Raw genomic sequence first — 19,959 nt, 5'->3', positions numbered from 1 at the left:
GTATGTTGTACGATGTTGATATTGATGTTAAATTAAGTATAAGATTGAGCTACAAGACGCATAAAATGTAACGCCGACTCGAATGAACAATTTCACATTTTTATTTCCCCCCCCCCAACCCTCCACACACAAAATACACAGTGTACATTTCTGTCTCTCTAGGAACTCGTTACTCGCCCGCTAGTTTAAGTGAACACTATGTCCATATTTTGACCCTGTTGAATAACCTCATCAACTCATAGGTGAATGAAAATTGCAAAGAAAGTCAAAAGTGAATGGGGGGTGGGTGGCTGGGTGGGGCAGACGGAGGGTTAAGCACCATGGTTAAGGGTTATAGGTTGGACTCTGGTTATTATTTGATTGGCTAATGTGGTTCAGAGGTTTTGAGGTGGGGGGGGGGCTTCGGGATCTAATTGGCCAATGGAGCCAATGCCCGCTGAATGTGGACATCGCTATTTTTGGTCGCTGTTGGCGTCGTCACGGTATCCTCCTGTGCACGTTGAACGTCTTTCGCACCGTACGTAGCCAACCGCGCGGCGATTCGGGGGTGTCGGGTGGTGGGGGCGGTGGGTAAGGGAAGGACAACAATCATCCACCGAGCACAAAAGTCACTTTCCGGTGCCGACAGAGGCACCCCCTTGCCCAGGGATGCAACCCCCACCCCCCTCCCCCCAGTCCTCCACCCCCCTCCCCCCAGTCCTCCACCCCCCTCCCCCCAGTCCTCCACGCCCCTCCCCCCAGTCCTCCACCCCCCTCCCCCCAGTCCTCCACCCCCCTCCCCCCAGTCCTCCACCCCCCTCCCCCCAGTCCTCCACCCCCCTCCCCCCAGTCCTCCACCCCCCTCCCCCCAGTCCTCCACCCCCCTCCCCCCAGTCCTCCACCCCCCTCCCCCCAGTCCTCCACCCCCCTCCCCCCAGTCCTCCACCCCCCTCCCCCCAGTCCTCCACCCCCCTCCCCCCAGTCCTCCACCCCCCTCCCCCCAGTCCTCCACCCCCCTCCCCCCAGTCCTCCACCCCCCTCCCCCCAGTCCTCCACCCCCTCCCCCCAGTCCTCCACCCCCCTCCCCCCAGTCCTCCACCCCCCTCCCCCCAGTCCTCCACCCCCCTCCCCCCAGTCCTCCACCCCCTCCCCCCAGTCCTCCACCCCCCTCCCCCCAGTCCTCCACCCCCCTCCCCCCAGTCCTCCACCCCCCTCCCCCCAGTCCTCCACCCCCTCCCCCCAGTCCTCCACCCCCCTCCCCCCAGTCCTCCACCCCCCTCCCCCCAGTCCTCCACCCCCCTCCCCCCAGTCCTCCACCCCCCCCGCGCGTCCGAGCGGGTGGTCCACGTCATCAAGTCGAATTAAAAGGGGGGGGTGGGGGGGGGAACGTTCTTTAAAAAAAAAAACCGTTAAAACAAACTGCCGTTTCACATCGTATACATATCCTAAACTCCTCCTAATCGTAGTGCAAGTAAACATTGAAATTGGTTTATAATCAAATATATAATTATATACTTGTAATCGATGAGCACTTTTTCAACACCGCCACGAACTAATTTTTTGGCGAAATCCACACGCTAAACTTTCTCTTGAAACTGCTGCACACATTTTTTCGCGCTACCTTACTGCCATTTCGATATCGCAACGCCTCTCATTCGCGACCCGACTCCGTTGTCGTAAAAAGCTGTATTTTGAGACGTACATTTCCTTTTAAAATGCATTATTTGCAAGAAAAAAATGCAAAGAACGGTAAACATGAAAATATGACGCGCGCACGCACACTCGCACAGCAAGGGCATCGGTGCAGTGCCTACAATTAAAAACGACGCCGTCATTCATTGCCTTGGACAATTGAAACGTTTTAGAAACTTTGCACCAGAACCCTCGCGATCACCCCCCCCCCTCCCACCCTTCCCTCCGCCACCACGCGCGCGCCATAGCCGCTGGGGGTGAACTGGGCTGTGCGCAGGCAGGGGACACGCACAGAGGTGGCAGGGCGAGGGCCCAATGCTTCTGAAGAGCCACTCGAGTCATTGGCCGTGACCTCCGCGGCTGGCGAGGTGTCCGATTGCTTCAAAGTGTTGAGGGGATTCGGTCACTGAGCGTGATCTCCTTGCTGCTTTGGAGTGGGGTATTGGTGTTGTACAAATGACGGTCTTGGCCCATTTCCAAATGTGAATAACTATCCATAATGGGAACGATTCTGGCTTATACCTAAGAGGTTGATGGCTCGAAATAACAGCTTTCCATTTGCTTAGTTTCTAGAATGGATTGCAAGCGGCTGGCAAATTACAAAGTTCAAGCCAATTCCCTAGTTACAACAAACCATCGTTTGTCAATTATTTTCATCGCTTGCGAAAGAATGTAAACTAGACAACGCCGCAACAAATAGTGTGCTGTTTCTAGACTACAAATATCCGAAATCAACCATTCATGTCATGCAAAATAAATTAATTGCTTTGACAACGTGAATTCAGCTATAACCATTAACTGAAATATAAAAAAGAATCATTTGATGTTGCTTGCTCTTAACAGAATGCTCTTCAGTCAAAGAAAGAACCATTCCTCAATTCAATATTGAATTATAAATTAGTCCATCCTTCAAGAATAAACCGTACAAAAGCCTAATGCAGATATTTTGACTGGTGCCACAAACCAAATTATACAAACTCCGAGTGTACCTTTTACACAATGGGACACAAAGCGAAAGCCTTGCCCACTCGTGCTGCGCTCGAGAGGAAAAAAATAAAAAGTGCACGCGGACAGCCGAGCAATTTCCCCGCAAGAGTCGATCTCTTGCGATACTGCACTGCCAGGACCTGAACTGCCGTAGTGAACACCGCACACCAACGCATCATCGTTGTGCCCACCAGCACCACCACCACCACCAACCTCTTTCCCCCCAGGAGTCTGCGCGTTTCGCCACGCCCGGCCTGCGCAATCCTCGCGGCCGATGCGAACCCCGGCCAGGAGTCGCGCCTGCCGCAATTGTTGTGGTTGATGCACGCTGCCCTGCGAGTTCCAGCTTAGGCTGGGGTAGGAGGTTGCCCGCTCCACTCCCCATCACTCGGGGGGAGGGGGGGGGGAGACCTACACCCCCAGTGTCACGTTGCGGAGAAGCCACTGTTGCGAGCGGCCGCTGTTGCAGTCGCTGATCGTGGGCGCCTGGCGGTCTTCCTCGCCGGCCTTGTCCAGACACTGGTTGCTGTTCACGTGACGTAGCGTCATCTTCTGTAAAAGCGACAGTGGCAGAGGTTGAGGTGATGGGGGTTTCTCAAATGTGTTTTTCTTCAGTCGGCACCTCTTAAATGTGAAGTCTCTAGTGGTTGCGCTACTAAGAGACTGGTCCATGCCATAGGAAGGTGTAATGTCCAACACTGGTTCTGGTCCACCGGTAGCAACTAGCACCACCAAACACAGTCTGACGTTTTGAATTAATACTTTGAAAGAAAAACACTTTATGAATAATTGACACTTCATATGCAATGGTAGGGCATAATTAGCATTTTTGGAGTCAGCCTATTCCTGCTCAGATGATGGAATGGTGCTGATCACCATTGGGAGGACAGAGCCAGAGGTCCTTCCCACGCACCTCCGATTAGCACGGTTGGCCACGTATGGTGCGAATGAAGTTCAACATGCAGTACATACAAAATCCACGGTTCCATGGTGGGTGTCAGTATCTCCATAGGACAATCACTGTTGACTTCTCACAAAGTGGTACACAATTTTATCGACCCCCAGAGAGATGCAAGGCTGTTGACCCTCAACCGTAATTAGAACTCATGAGATCCCTGCCACAGTGCCAGCCAGCCAGATATAAGGAATGCACGAGATAACAAAGATCACCGATTTTGTAACAAGAAACATGAACTGAAGCAGCAGCATAAGAAGCATCAAAGTTGAAAATTACCAACAAATTACTCAATCATCGCCCCATTCCAGCGAAAACTTTCAGAACGCTCCTGAAAAAAAAACGTCATGATATTCAGCGAGGCTTCTATGGACAAGCAAGGTTAAGAATAATAATACGGAACCGCAGGAGGAGCATCATCTATGTCAGTGTGAAATCTCTCCCGGTAGAGGGCCCTCTCGAACAGCCTAGCCTCCAGTGGGAGCCCAAGGTCGGACCCCTTTTGCATTCTAGGACCTTGCACGCAATACCTCTCCACCGACAATCTCACGGCGAGTCTCATGTTCCATTACAGTTTCTCTTCCGACAGCTGCAAACACGAAGAGGTCACGTGTGCTCACATCAATAGGAGACGTACGACTCCTGGCAAAGTGCACTTGCTGATATATATTTTTTTTATTCTGCCAGTTTGTCACGATGTTTCGTACAAAGTTACTTGGGAGATGTTGACAAATGGCCCTCTGGCCATGAATCTGGTTAGGAATGTGGAAACGGTGGTAAAATATTCTGCAGAGACAAGGCATTTTTTTTAAGGGGAGATGTGTTTTTATTTTTAATGATTTATGAAAGCAGATAAATATAAGAACCTACGTGCATAAGAATGCACGTGTATCCGTGTTGGCAAGACTGTGAAGACAGTCTTTGTTTTCACCCATAGCAATGCTAATCGTGTTGCATGCAAGAAGAAGCTGTGTATAATTAATTATGACCTGCAAAAAATTGGCAGCAAAAAAAAGCAATACCTAACAAGCCGCTGGCTGGAAGTGGAGCTCAGCCAATGAATCATATCGTCCCCCAAAATCACAAAGATGCAAAAATGACATTCAAATGAAGCCAAACTCGAAAGTGAGCGGGGCTGATTAATTCACACCGCAGGCCCACGGGAGCGAGGCGGAAGGAGGCCGGCACGCACCTCGCGGTCGTAGTGCCACAGCTGGTTTCCCTTGAGGTGGTGGCACTTGAGCATCATGACGGGGCCACTGAGCCGCGACACGTCCAGGCACAGGTCGTCCGAGCGCAGCTCCTGCTCCGCCGTGTACGAGAACACCTGCGGCAGCGGCCGGGGGGGCAGCAGAGGGCATTGTCGTGATAACGACGTGGGAGTTCATTTGTTTGGGCGGCAGGCGCTCACCACACGCGGGGGCTGGTTTGAGTCACAAAATGAAGATGATAATGATGACACAGGGGTGTGCCATCACAAATTCACGTGTGCGGAATGAGTTGAGGGAAAGGGGACTGTGTGTGTGTGTGAGAGAGAGAAAGAAAGAGAGGCGACGCGGGAGTTGGTTGACCTCGATCTGTACCCCCTGGTGATCCGGGCTGGTCCTGAATTTTATGCTTCAAATTATTGCCACATTATCAGCACCAACGTGGCATACCAAGAATTGCTATGGCTTTTTTGTTTGCCGTAATTTTGTTCCTGCGAAATTTCATTGACAGCTCCACGAAGTCGTTTCTAACACGGATAGGGTGACGCATATCACACGTTTACAAATACTCCAAACCAAACAGCTGCTTAAGAAGCGCTTCATACGGATCATTATTGGAAACGATGGAATTTTTGTTTTTACAGACTGAAAAGTTCTCATAATTGACAGTAACCCTCCCCCCCACTATAAGTGATCACATTATGCGTTGTTTCACATAACCGTTGTCGATTAATCAGGGAACACATTTCATTGCAATTGTAATGCTTGGCATATGCATGAACGCACACATAGTGAAAACAGACTACTAATAGGGTTACTTTCCTTTTTTCTGGCAACAAAACTGACACCTTTTGCAAGGAATCATGTTTACATGGTCGATCACCATATGAGACTAGGCTCTAAAGAAAGCTGTCTCTGGTGTGGACCAATCAGTTTCAAGGACAATGCATAAATGATCAGAGTATTGTTTTTTGTTTGCATTTGACTGCAAGTATTGTGGTTAATGTAAACATGATTCCTTGAAAAAGGTGTCAGTTTTGTTGCCAGAAAAAAAGGGGAAAACCCCTATTAGTATATTTTGGTACTGGCAAAGGAGGTCCCATAATGAAAACGGACTACTTTGCGATGTGGTAGCGAACTTTACTTGCACAGCGCGCACCACCGCAAAATCCCTCCACCGTGTGGAGGGATTTGCCTCCACGTGGAGGAGAGAGGCAGCTCCCTATGGCTCCATCGTCAGATGAAGAGGCAGGCGATCCTGTTGCCCCCGTTGTCTGCATGACTCCACCAATGCTCACCCCAAGAGGCCTAGAATCAGCAAGGTATTCAACGATCTCTGGTAGGTGCTGTCTAATGATTTTAATATATTACGAGTTAAAATGTATTCAACTTATAATCATATGCATTTCTGCACAATTTATGCCATTTTCCCCCCCGAAATGTCGGCTAGGAATGCAACCTCTCATTTTAACATGATGTCTATGGGGAATTAAGAGTTCGTTTTAAGTAATTTACAGTTAAATCGCATTTTCCCAGGAACGCATTTCGAATGTATAGCGGGGGATTGCTGTACTAAAAACCAAAAATGTAGCATGAATATTAATATAGTAAACACAATGCACCTAATTAATGAGTGAGAGGTTGGCTTCAAAATAAGGTTCACAACTTCCACAGATGAACAGCTTTCAGCCTTTCCAAATGCCGCAAAAGGCTGCCATGGTTTCAGCTAACGGGACCGCCAGCACATCGCTACGGAGCTTCTGGGAAATTCGTTCGTCTTTGACGTTTTGTGCGATCATGACGGCACCACTCCGTCGGAAAAGTCTGCCATTCATTTGAAGGTCGGAACACGGCAAGGACATCCCCGTTCCTGTGGATCGGCCTCACGTGCTCAATCAAACAAACACCAAAAGGCATGTGAATGAAAGGCAGAACTCTCTCCCCAACGGGGTCGTTATACAAACGAGAGCCACACAGATAACATGCGGTGTCTTTTAATTCGTAGGCTTTCACGACAAAAATAGCACCGTGATTCATAATTCGTTGCTTTTTGTCTTAGATCGTCGTGTAGGTAAAATGTCAATTTGTAACGATAACCCCTCCACCACCCGATGGAGCTCATCGAAACAAACTGTCGCGCCGTGGGGGCAAACGCGCACATCGATTTTGTTCATCGAAGACGCGAGAAAGGTGAGCTTCCGTTAACAACTGAGGATGCTGGTTGTATTCACCAGCGAAACGTCATACAAACATCGTCATACAAACATCGTCATACAAACATCGTCATACAAACATCGTCATACAAACATCGTCATACAAACATCGTCATACAAACATCATCATACAAACATCGTCATACAAACATCGTCAAGAAATGCTGTTTGCTTTTCAACAATCCGCACCTCCAATTAGCACGGTTGGCAATGTACGGCGCAAAAGACGTTCAACATACATGCGCACACATACGTTCCGATTTTTGCTAATAAACCAAATCAACTGGCATATTTTGCAGACGTGACAGCGTGATTTGATTGTTTCTATCAAGTGGTGGGGGGAGGGGGGGGTTACAGTAAAAAAGAAAAACATTACATTTTCCCTACACGACGATCTCACCCAAAAATAAACTAATGATGAATCACGTTTGATATTTGCTGGTTGAGCACATGGGGTTGATCCACTAGACAGCACTGCTGCTGTTGGTGTGCTGACAAATACATGACTTTTCTGACGGAGTCATTACAGAATGATCACACGACAGGGCAACCCCGTGGTGATGTGTTTGGTTGGTTCCGTTCGCCGAAGCCATGGCAGACATTAAACGGCATGTGTCAACGCTGAAAGCTTCGTGTCTATTCATGGGAGTTGGGAATTGTATTTTGAAGCCAACGTGTGTGTAATGTCTGGTATCAGATGTGCTTCTGTGGCTGCCTGGAATGCTCTTTCTTCTGATATTAGCAAGCCACTGGAGCTATCCACTTGAAAACTCATTTCTTTAGGACTGCTTTTTACGTTTAGTTTGTTGTCCTTCCCCGCACCTCTGATTTGCACGGCTGGTTACGTTCGGTGCGAAAGAAGTTCAACATACATACACAGATTGTTAAGGTCTCCAGATATTAATTCTAGATTTGAAGATTTCGTGACTGCAAGGATTCATATTCTTAGGTTTTTTCGGTAAAGTCACGTAGGTAAAAAATTAAAATTAATAAAAGTAAAATAAAAATAAAATAAAAATCACGACGTTTCAGCGGCAACACAAGCTTCCGTCTTCAGGTGGAACCGTCACAGCACGATAGCTGTATTAAGTGAGAGCCTCCAGATATTACTGTTTACATGATAGTGCATGGCCTCTGTGCCTGTGAATACAGTAAATATGTTGAACTTCTTTCGCACCGTACGTAGCCGATCGCACCGGAACGTAGCTAACCGCGCTAATCAGTATACGGGATAATCCATGTATAGATACCACCATTGATTTTTAATGACCATCTTTCCGTTTCTTCTCAACAGTCGATTGAATGTTGTGAAAGCGATGGACGCTGTGGCTAACAATGGAGAGCGTTAAAATATTTACCGAGTGCATTGAGATTGGGGGGAGGGGCGTGGAGAGGCTTTGAAATTATTTGTACGTATTCTGCCTACGACTTTTGCCGGCTACGATGTCGGTGAGTGGATCACCCCGGACGGCATTAATGCGGGTAAATTATGCCGAGTTAAACAAAACAAAAAATATGTCAAAGGGCCTGGAAAACAAACAGCTTGGATTAAGAAGAATTTGTTTTGTTTTATTAAATTCCGTACTCGGTTGTTAGAGCAATGGATGTCACTGGAGACAAAAAACAGTAAACAGAACCATTTAATTTCAACACGCAATGGTCTCCCCTTTTGAAATGCAAGGAACCTCAGCGACACATTTTAATCAAATCGCCCAATATTAATAGGAATGTGATTAATTATCGTCTCCATTAAATAATTAACTCCTCCTTTTTTTCGCTCGTCTTATTTCAATTACTAATCTGCTCGGCTTCAAGCGAGAGATGAAAACACCAACACGACCTTCACGAAGGCAACGAGCGAATCGACCAGAGTGTGCCGCGGGGAAAGAGGTTTGCGTGGCGTGTGCAACGTAGCGACGAGCAGCCCGCGAGGGCAATGCTGCGTTTGCGCCGGTGCAGCTCAGATGCCGGGTTCGGATTCCAGGTAGCCGAGCGAGCTGAAAGGCGGTCGATTGAATGGACTCGGCCTCTGGTGTTGATGGATGAACAAGAACTACGCAAAATAGTACTTTATTTTGTGTATCCCCCCCCCTCCCCCCGTGGTGATTAGTATTATATTTACGATTAAATTTAGATTTAAAGCTTTCGTGACTGCAGGGATTCTTCATCTTCTTGGTTCTTTCGGTAAAGTTACGTAGAAGGGAAATAATAAAATAAAATAAAAAAGTATTTTATTATGTTTTACTTTTATTATTTTATTATTTCCCTTCTACGTGACTTTACCGAAAGAACCAAGAAGATATTTACGATTGTTTACCCAGGAAAGCCTCAGAGTCTCAATACTCTTTTTCAGGAGGGTCCGGCTTTGTTTTCGCAGCGGAAGGCTGCGTTTGCAATGCGTAAATTATATTCTTAGGTTTTTTCGGTAAAGTCACGTAGGTAAAAACATTAAAATTAATAAAAGTAAAATAAAATAAAAATCACGACGTTTCGGAGGCAACACAAGCTTCCGTCTTCAGGTGGAACCGTCACAGCCACGACAGCTGTATCAAGTAAATGAGAGATTGCAGGAGCTACCACTCCGTTTATATAATGGTTGGAGAGGGGGGAAGGGCCAAGTACAGCACACTTTTTATTCATATGCAATCTCTCATTTACTTGATACAGCTGTCGTGGCTGTGACAGTTCCACCTGAAGACGGAAGCTTGTGTTGCCTCCGAAACGTCGTGATTTTTATTTTATTTTACTTTCATTAATTTTAATGTTTTTACCTACGTGACTTTACCGAAAAAACCTAAGAATATGAATCCTTGCAGTCACGAAAGCTTCCAATCTAGAATTAATGCGTAAATTGTCAGGCATTTAAAATAAAAAAATTGGACCATGACCCTGGCTCGCAACGAGGCCCTACCCGTCCTCGGATGATGTCGAATTCATCGTAGTCAAATTATTTCAACGCATGCTTCTCAATGTGGAGGGAAAAACCGGAGGACCTGGAGACTAATCCACACGACCACCAAAGGGAGAACTTGCAAACTCCATAAATACAGGGTCAGGAATGAACCCATGACGACCTCCTGCACACCAGGCGAGGGAGATAAAAACTCGCCACTGTGGCACCCCAGCATGGCCAAATCGGTGTGGAATTGTATGAACATGTTAATTTCCATGCCAAATACCGGTAATAAACTGCCTTTCCTCCAACACATAAATGAGTTTGTGTTCTATTGAGAGCAGTCGGTCTGTGTAACAAGGCGCCAGTGAGTAAAGCTGCAGACTCTTACCTGGTTCCCACCCATGCCATGACAATTGAAGATTCCAACTTTCTCATTTTCCTTCCTTCCCATGTTATCCAAGCACTGGTTTGTCTCCATGTTCCTGATCTGGATACAAAAAAAAACAAAAAGAACCGCAAAGTATATTTTTCATAAACTTATCACATTAGATTACGATTTAAAGCTTTCGTGACTGCAGGGATTCATTTTCTTGGTTCTTTCGTTAAAGTCACGTAGAATGGAAATAATAAAATAATAAAAATAAAACATATTAAAATAATTCTTAGGTGGAGAGCAGGTCTGTCGAGTAGACAGCGTCATTCAGACGCTGTCTTTCCGACAGACCTGCTCTCCACTTGAGGACGGCTGCTTGCGTTGTGGCCGAAACGTCGTGAGAATTATTTTATTATGTTTTATTTTTATTATTTTATTATTATTCCATTCTACGTGACTTTACCGAAAGAACCAAGAAGATTATCACATTAGGGTAACCACACCATTGTCAACAAACCAGGAAATTGCGTTTTATATTTCATCCACATTCGTATGGCGTTTGAAAAATGCAGCTGGCTGCAATTGTATTGTTAATTTTGTAAGCCATTCCATGTCACCCAGGGGAGGTGGGGGGGGCAGGGGTAGCCGGGTGGAGAGCACTTGTGCCACCAGGACACGTGTAAATTTGACGGTCATCGGTGGTTTTTATTTATTGCACGCAGCTCTGACAGAATGCGAGCGTAGAAGCAGGTCACGAAGTTTGCGGCCGCGCATTTTTTTTTAAACGCGCTCATTTAAGCATGTCCTGAATGAAAAGCACGGCGATGTTGCCAAACGTATTACATTTGGGCGTTTTTATGTGAACCACTGTACGAGTTTCCGTTGTTCGCAATGTACCGGCGATACGGATTTTAATTCAGTCGGACAGGACAGGCCGGTAATTAAATCCAACAAAGTAATGGCTTAGACGGCCAGGTCACCCCGTGACATCGCTAAACATAAAACTCGCTTTGATCCACAAAAGTGACCTAAAAAAAAAAACCTTCTCCAGGAACAAAGTTGCGAGCCACTGATCCAGAAAACGTGGCCTCGTGTTCTTACAGCTTAAGTGCAAGCGTACACGGCCTGAGAATAAATAAGTAAATGGACGATTAGGTTCACCGCTGCTACCAGAATTGTATTACTCGGGGTGCAGCTTTAGTCGAGGGACAAGTTCACCGACCAGTAAAACCCAACCCCGCAGGGACCCCCCCCCACCCTCCCCGGTGGCGCTCCGTTATTCAGCGAGCGTTCCCCTCTCGCCCCATGCCCCCGACCCCGCCGAACCGACGCTTTCACTCGCACGGTCACTGAAGCAGCACCACATATCTCAAATCTCAAGTACATGTAACGGCAGTGCGAGTAGTTCAAAGGTGGCTGGAAGTCCCCGCTGGCGAGGGTGGGGGGGGGGAGGGCCTTTTAAACCCGAGCTCACCACGGAAGCCGTTCCCGCGGGAGGCCGGGCGGGAGGCCGGGCGGGCGGGCCGACACACACCGCCACCCCGCTGAGTAGCGCCGTCCGCGATGACCTCCGCGCATGTGATGCAGCACCCGCTCGTGACATCTCGCACATCAAGGCATCGTCGGCTGCCACGGCTTGCACCCACCCCCCCTCCCCCCCCCCCTTTCACCCACACTCTTGGCCACTTTGCCCAAACTCCTGAATCCATAACCTGCTGTTAAAGTCCTCCTATATCAATTATATCAAGTGCACGTCCATTAAATTGCCCTCAGCTGCTCCCTCTGCGATAGCTCCGACCATACGTAATTTATAATCTCCTTGCATTTGTTATCCATTCCTGCCACTGCTCTCTGTTTGTTCCACTTATCATGTGAAGCTCGCTTATTTACTATCTGCCGCCTTCACTCCCCTATCAAAAGGCAATGTCACGAGAGCCGTGACGAAATGTGGGGGGGAGGGGGGGGCTAGAGGTTGGGGGTGGGGGGGGGGGCTCATGCTGATAGTGTTTGAGGCAAAAGTGAGTCAGGCTGTGTTGTTTGAATTTGGCTGCAGAGTTATTCCCCCCCCGCCCTCTCCATCCATCCATCCCTCCACCTCTGCTTTGTACCGTTATGTTCATGACGTGAAAGCAAGGCCTATTAAATTGGGAGATTTACTCACTGGCAAATGCCGCTCGGTCTATCAGCCGTCGGGTCTTCGAGACAGGCAGCACTCTCAAGCATTCACAAGCATTGGGCACGTGAGCAACACCTGGAGATGGACGGCTATGGAAGCCGAGAGTGTGTATTATTACGCTGGGTCATCAAGCAGTCACAATTGGTACGGCATGCCAACGAATGGCAGCTGTGAGATCCCAGTAAGCTGAGAGACCACAGCCAAGCATTGGTTGCCTATGAAACGTTGAAAAAGCAAACATGATGGTAATTATGGTTTCGTTTCCTACCAACAAGGTCATAAAAATTATAATACTCAGATTGATGCTCCTGCTGTTATGGAGTGACTCATGCAGCCAGTTATGGCTGCAAGGTTTTGGTAGTACATGTTGTTTATGTCATTTATTGTGAAAATTCCGTCACAGTTCCTATGATCACTGTTTCATTGCTCTCATGGCTTTATTTTGGTGATTTCGAAAAGTGTATTGGTTTAGCCATGTTTGTTTGTTGTAGTACAGAGTTAGACTGATGGCCTTAATCTAAGTTGCCTTGTGGTTGTTATTGTTGTTTGACTTGCATCCCACTGGGATTTTTGCACACAGCGTTGGTGTACGGTGTTTTTTTCCTGCAATATTTTGCTGTCTTTTCTTGGATTTTCTGTTTGCACTCAGTCACATAGTCACTTTAAGATGTTTTTGTTCATGTTTTTGTTTGTTGCGGTTGCACCCGATTCAAGAACCGAATGGCTCACAGGGCTATACCTAATAAATGACCTTGAACTTGAATAAAATAAATACACAATACACCACTGCTCAAAGTCAAAAGTCATCACCTTTGGCAGCCCCGAGCCAACAGTGGAAATCTCACATTCCCATGGTTGAGTTTATTGTGTCGATCAGACAACACTGTTGACTCTACATGAAAGGGAGTCATTTTACGAGCACCAAAAAGGATCAAGGGCCGAATCAATCCCCAACTGGGATTGGAAAGGGTAACCTTGTGATTGTGAATTATTCGCAGCACCCTCTGGCCTGGATTATCCATTATTGTTAATAAACACTAAGTAGCTTAATTGAGATGATTCCATTTATTATAGCACGTAATAAATGGTACAAATAATAAACTCGCCCATAATTGGGGCCACATTCGTGAGTTGAGATCCATTCAAATGTTAAGAATTGCCACTCCAAGTGACGCATCCTAATGAATCCTTCTAGGGATTGTCTCATGCGGATAGTAATTTTATCACTCATTGCTTCCAAAAAAAAAAACAATTTAATTGACCTTCTCCTAATTACAATTAGGGTTAAGATGTATTAAGAGTGGTATTTAAAGTCGCATTAATCATTTGTAAATCTAAATGCACAACAGAGAGAGCCATATCTGTGAGCCACAGCAGAAATTGATGAATGCAAAATTAATTTTACCTCACGTGACAAACGGCTGTTGTAAATAAACAGCTTATGTGTTTCATGCAGCGTCGCATCAGTCATTACTTAACGGGTCAGAAGACAATTAACTGAAAGGCAAGGTCCCGTAAAATATTCAAGCCTTTTCACATTGATTTACTGAAATATTGTACGCCTGAAAAATCTTATTAGGGTCTGATTCATTCTCTTCTTCGACTGGTACTAAATCGATTATAACCCGTTTCCCACTTCTCAAATGGCCGGTAATCTCAGCTTGATTAATATTTAATATCTTCTGGTAGCGTGTGTCTGTGGGCCTACGTAACAAGGGGCTATTTTCATCATTTGCTGTGTCCTGCCGTGATGAGGGCCAGTGCGGGCGAGTAATTGAAATATTGGATGCTTCATTACACTACAAAGCGTTCTGCCCATCAATCATGATGAGCTTCTTCTAATAACAGAACCCAACATGAAACAGTTCCCTCACGGGATGGAGTTATTATTATTCTTGATTTTTTTTACGTTTGCTTTTATACATAACATTAGTTCATTCAATTACTTAAGTCTCATGAAACAATAAAACATTTAAATGCTGCCCAAGCTCTCCGGGGGAGATCGCAATTTCTCCCTTGGTCGCGCATGTACAGGGAGCGCATTATTTTTCCCCGCGTGTAAAACAGGTTAATAACCCTCCTCGGGATTTAATACGGGGGCCGGCAGCAAGTGAGATACACCGTTGCGCTTGGGACACACGTGGCGTTGCGCACAATGTGGATGTATGGCGTGTGCTTCTCTCCTTAATAATTCATGCGCTCTCCACCTTAATGTGGGTACTGTATAATGCGGAGGCGAGTTGTCAATAGTGGCACTGTGGGCTTAATCAGGCGGCTGCGATGGGTGTGTTGCGTGTGCAAGATGCGGTGGCTGGTAGTGGGATGGGCACCCAGAGGTCACCAAATAAAAGATACGTATGTGTGTATGTTGAACTTCTTTCGCCAGATGGCGAATGAGGGCCTTGGCGGTAGACTGCGTGGCAGTTGTGGGAGACGGCAGGAGGCAAGCGATGAACATGGCACCAATGCGATTGGTTGTGATGGCCAGTTGACCTGGGGGCACCACATTTACAAGATGTTAACTACCCTCACCCAATATGCAGGAGGTCATGGGTTAGATCCCGACCCTGATGCCTATATATTTGGAGTTTGCATGTTCTGCCCGTGGTCGCGTGAATTTTTCTCCGGGTGCTCTGGTTTTCCCCTCCACATTTAGACACATGCATTGAAAGTATTTGGCTGCTATAAACTTCCACATAAGGGACTTATCGTTGAGCTATCATTTGCGGCCAGGTCGCTTTTAAAAAAGAAATAGATGAGTCAGTGGGCCTTACCTGGTAATATAGAAATAGTTTTATAGTTTAGTTTGATCTAAACTGAGTGCACATATTGCAGGTCATAATAATAATATTTGCACTTACAAAGTGCTTGTTTAATATGCCTCATCGACGCAATCTCAAGACATTTCGATTTAAAGCTTTCGTGACTGCAGGTATTCATCTTCTTGGTTCTTTCGGTAAAGTCACGTAGAATGGGAATAATAAAATAATAAAAATAAAACATAATAAAATTATTCTCACGACGTTTCGGCCACAACGCAAGCAGCCGTCCTCAGGTGAAGAACAGGTTTGTCGAGAAGACAGAGTCATTCAGACTCTGTCTTTCAGACTCTGTCTTCTCGACATACCTCTTCTTCACCTGAGGACGGCTGCTTGTGTTGTGGCTGAAACGTCGTTAATCCAGCAAAACTTGGGAACAGGTCTGTCGAGAAGACAGAGTCATTCAGACTCTGTCTTTCAGACTCTGTCTTCTCGACAGACCTGTTCTTCACCTGAGGACGGCCGCTTGCGTTGTGGCCGAAACGTCGTGAGAATTATTTTATTATCTTTTATTTTTATTATTTTATTATTTCCATTCTACGTGACTTTACCGAAAGAACCAAGAAGATGAATCTCAAGACGCTCGAAGGGGCAGCCCACCAGTAGCAGCTGGCCCCTGTCCAGCGACGCAAGGCGACTCAGCACTGGCCTTCTTCGTCTGTTAGTTGGGAGCGATGATTTCTTGCCGCTGTGTAAAATCCCCATTGAGTTAGTCCATGAGCCCAGCTCATTTCACTTGTCGGTAACACCAGAGGTGGCAAAACGCAAGTGCTTCCAAAACGTAAGTGGTTCCATAATCCACAAGTGGTTTTACAGTGTTTTTGCGTGGGCCAAGAACGGTCAAATAATGCGATAACCATTTTGAAACGGGTCGGCAAGAAAACAATTAAAATCTCATCGGCCGTGCAAATCGGCGAGACTGAAATATTTTCACTCCAGGCAGGCACCGATTCATGCACTGGCCCACGGGTATTTTTTTCGTTTGTTAATCCAGCAAAACTTGGGACCATGAACGCCAGCGCACACGACAGCCTCCTCGTCGTTTCGAATGGCATTATCGGGGGTGGGGGGGGGGGGGGGAGGTATTCGTTCTTTCAGGTCCGCGGTGAAGCAGCGGCAATCGCGTAAAGTACCTCGCCCAGGGAGTAGTAGTGCCGTGGGATCTGAGAGTCCGGGTACACGTTCTCCAGGTACCACGAGAAGGGCATGCACTTGAGCCGCTCCCTCAGGGCCTTCCGTGCCGAGACGTCGCCATATTCCACCTTTGTGACGCCTAGGAAACCGCGTGGAGAGTGAACGGCGTGGCGTGGTCGCAGAATGTGTTGTGCGAATGCATCGGTGACGGAATACTTGCCGTTTAATTCTTAATGGCGGGCAGGGGGACGGGTGAATAGCAATGCGGCGATAGATGGACACGGGCTATTGATCTTCAATGTACAACTCCAAAATACCGAGCCTCACAGTCATTTAAATTCAAATACACGAGGATGAATTTCTGTAGCTTTCTTTGCTGTTCTGGAGATTTATCACCAAGTGCATTTCAAAATGCATTATGCATGAGCCTGGAAGCGACATTACTCTGATGCACACTCAAGCGCCACCACAGACTGCGACCCTAACAGCCAACACTGCATCATGGCTGCCTGCAGTGAACAACTATGCATGTGGTGCTGTGTTTCCACATCATTAAGATTAACTGGTTTGCACTTTAGATGCCACCTTCTGTTTGGTTAAAGCTCGCACTCGTGTCAACTAGGGCCGGGTTCTTAAATCTCGGCGTGGAAATTTCACGCTCCTTTTGCCAGCGCGAAAGAAGCGCAATGACTGACGGCTCGGCTAGCGATCCGGAATCAGAATCTTTATTTCGCCTTGGAGAAATCCGACTAGCTGTAAAGCTCTTTTTTCTCACAGATGGCCAGTAGGGGCGGGTCAGAATATAGCCGCGCAGAAGCACTACGTACGACAAGGGAATGCACAGCGCGGGAATCATGTATCCGTATATTTCGCGGCTGTTTGCCAAATTTTTTTCCCTGCACTCTGGAAGTTCCCTCTCGCATTCATCTTTTTGTTCGAATTGAAAAGTAAGAATTTGTGCATTTTGCGCGTGCATGTCTTTCGGGACGAAGAAAAGGCTGCACATGCTGCACATTAATCTGAGTAAAGGGGGGGGGGGGGGGGAAGACACGCGCATTTCATTCGTTAACAGGATGAGACATTGTGTTCCGCAAAGTGACAACCAAACTGTTTGCAAACAATGGAGATTACTCAGTGCAGCAGGCAGCCACTGTGCTGGTGCGAATGAAATATTAATCAAAGCACCGCAGGTAACATGCCACACCACTGCTTGAAAGGCCGATTGTCAATAGAAATATGGGATTTCTGCACCAAATTCTTATCCGCCTATTGCCGCCAAAGGATTTAGTTTTGAAATATAAAGTCATCTGCACACATCAAAACACTCACGCCGCGGGATATATCAGCTGCAAACAGAAACGATTTAATGTGGAAGAACCAATAATCTCATCAACCTAAAATTACGTGGCTAATTGGAGAAATGGCATTGCTGCAAATCTTTGAAGTTGCTTAACTTAGCGTTCGCATGCAACACATTGCTTCTCCAAGTCAACCAACCAATTGAATTGCCCTGTAACCTTCGGGCAGTTATTGTGGTTCCAAAGAGACCACACGCGTCAAGGTTCAATATTTCTTCTGCGAGTTTACTGCCTGCACTGACACTCCACATGCACACACACGCACTTTACGAGCCTTTAAAGATGTGCTGATCCTGACCCCAGTTAAAAACAACCAAGGCAATTCTAACACAACCGATTAGCTGGTCTGCACCTTGCACAGGTTAATATGAAAAAATACACGGGCTAAATGCATTACATAACCTTATTCCTTTCAAGATTTAAGCTAATGATCAAATACATACTTACGTGCCAACACGGTTACTCTCATTCTGAAATAGATTAAAAAAGCGAGGACAGGCATTTGCAGGCATTTAACATTCACCACAATCAGAATCTTTATTGAATCTCGATTTGAAGTTTTCGTGACTGCAGGAATCCATACTCTTTGGTCCTTTCGGTAAAGCCACGTGACTTTACCGAAAGGGAGGCAGCGTATAAAATAGAATCTTGATTTATGCTGGAGGAATCCGATGAGCCATGGAAGCTCTTCACCGGAAGACAAGCGAGAAAGAACACGCGGAAAAATCACCCGCGGGAAACGCCATCAAAAGAGTCTCACCGGGAGAGATGACGTAAAAGAACCCCTTGAACTCATCCATCCACACCTCGGCCAGACGCCGGTTGTTCTTGTTGATCACCTGTCCCGTGCCGCCGGGGAAGGTGTACGGCGTGGCCTTGCGGAACACGTGGCCCACGTGCGAGCACGTGACGATCTCCAGCGAGCCGCCACACTGCCAGATCTGTGCCGCCACGCGCACGCACGCACGCAAGCACCAACCACCCCGCCTCGTGACATGACCTCGCTTAAAGGGAGGCAGCGTATAAAAGCTCAGTGGGGAGTGGGGAGTGGGGGGGGTCTATCAAGATGGGAATCAAGCCCCCAGGTTGCCCGTCTCCGCTCTCTTGTGTTGTCACGAGATGGGGGAGGTGGGGACGGGGCAGCTCAGAGAGTGGCCGCACCGTGGAACGCGTCTGAACACCGAGTCACCGACAAACCGGGCAGCGGCCAGATGCGGAGTGGTAATAGTCGGGGGTTAGGGGGGGGGGCAGACAGCGCTGTCTCTCAGAGGTTGCAAACGGGGTTCGATTCCTTACCCGTACCCGTACCCAGGGTCGCAAATGGGTACCCGTACCCTACCCGAAATGAGTGACAAACGGTTATTCACCAGTGACTCAAGGCCTACCCGTACCCGTACCCGGCCGCACCAGGGTCGCAAATGGGTACCCGGGTACCTGGGTATCGGGTAGGGTACGGGTATCGGGTACCCGATTGCAACCTCTGCTGTCTCCTCTTAAAGGCGGGGGAGGGGGGCATGTGAGAGGACTATGTAGAGTTTTAACCGACCCAGTAGGGCCACTTTGTTTCAGAATCAGAAGATGTATTTACACCGGAGGAATCCGATGAGCTACAAAGCTCTTTTCCACAGATGCCCAGTAGGGACGGGTCAGAACTTTACAAACAACGAACAATACAAAAACACGAAAGGAGTGCAAAGTATTAGAAAGGTTAACAAATCGCTTAAAAAAAATATACAAATGAAACTAAACATTTTTTCTGCCTTACCAGGTAAAGCCCTCGAAGCTATTATCTTATTTTTTCGAAGTGACCTGGCCACAAATATTAGCTCAACGAAGTGGCTTATCACGTGGACATTTATAGCAGCCAAATACTCGAATGGGGGAGGGGGGGGCAAATGTTAAAACAAATCGAGTCATCGTACTCAGAGCGAGACAACACGGTACGATTCGCTTACGAGGTGTCCTCAATACAACCACGACTCAAGACGCAATTCAATGAAGGGGAAATTGAGGGCTGGCAATGAGTGAGAGTTTGATCAAAGGGGATGAAATGGGAGATCTGTCTTTTATCCCAGTAGCTCTACCGTGCAAATATAAGCGGTTCTTGAAAGATCAGAACGTACACGGAGACACCACTTAATTTGTTTGGCAGGAAAAGTGTAAAAACCT

At 47.1% G+C, this 19,959-nt stretch overlaps 1 protein-coding gene across 1 annotated transcript in view; it reads right to left on the bottom strand.

Annotated features, from left to right (window-relative positions):
* Positions 1–1,899: 1,899 nt before the first annotated feature.
* LOC144727742 (polypeptide N-acetylgalactosaminyltransferase 13-like) overlaps positions 1,900–19,959 on the bottom strand; it is a 90,446-nt gene continuing 72,386 nt past the window's right edge. Inside the window, exons 8-12 of the mRNA XM_078606840.1 lie at positions 18,551–18,731; positions 16,432–16,571; positions 10,319–10,417; positions 4,806–4,940; positions 1,900–3,210 (exon numbers count right to left, since the gene is read on the bottom strand). Of these exons, the coding sequence (XP_078462966.1) occupies positions 3,070–3,210; positions 4,806–4,940; positions 10,319–10,417; positions 16,432–16,571; positions 18,551–18,731 (696 nt within the window). The 3' untranslated portion in view covers positions 1,900–3,069. The remainder of the gene's footprint in view (positions 3,211–4,805; positions 4,941–10,318; positions 10,418–16,431; positions 16,572–18,550; positions 18,732–19,959) is intronic.

Source organism: Lampetra planeri, chromosome 1, assembly GCF_965212315.1.
Source record: "Lampetra planeri chromosome 1, kcLamPlan1.2.h2, whole genome shotgun sequence".
In the NCBI taxonomy this organism is placed as follows: domain Eukaryota; kingdom Metazoa; phylum Chordata; class Hyperoartia; order Petromyzontiformes; family Petromyzontidae; genus Lampetra; species Lampetra planeri.
The sequence above is the reverse complement of the archived record's forward strand: the minus strand, read 5'-3'. Positions and strand labels throughout refer to the sequence as shown.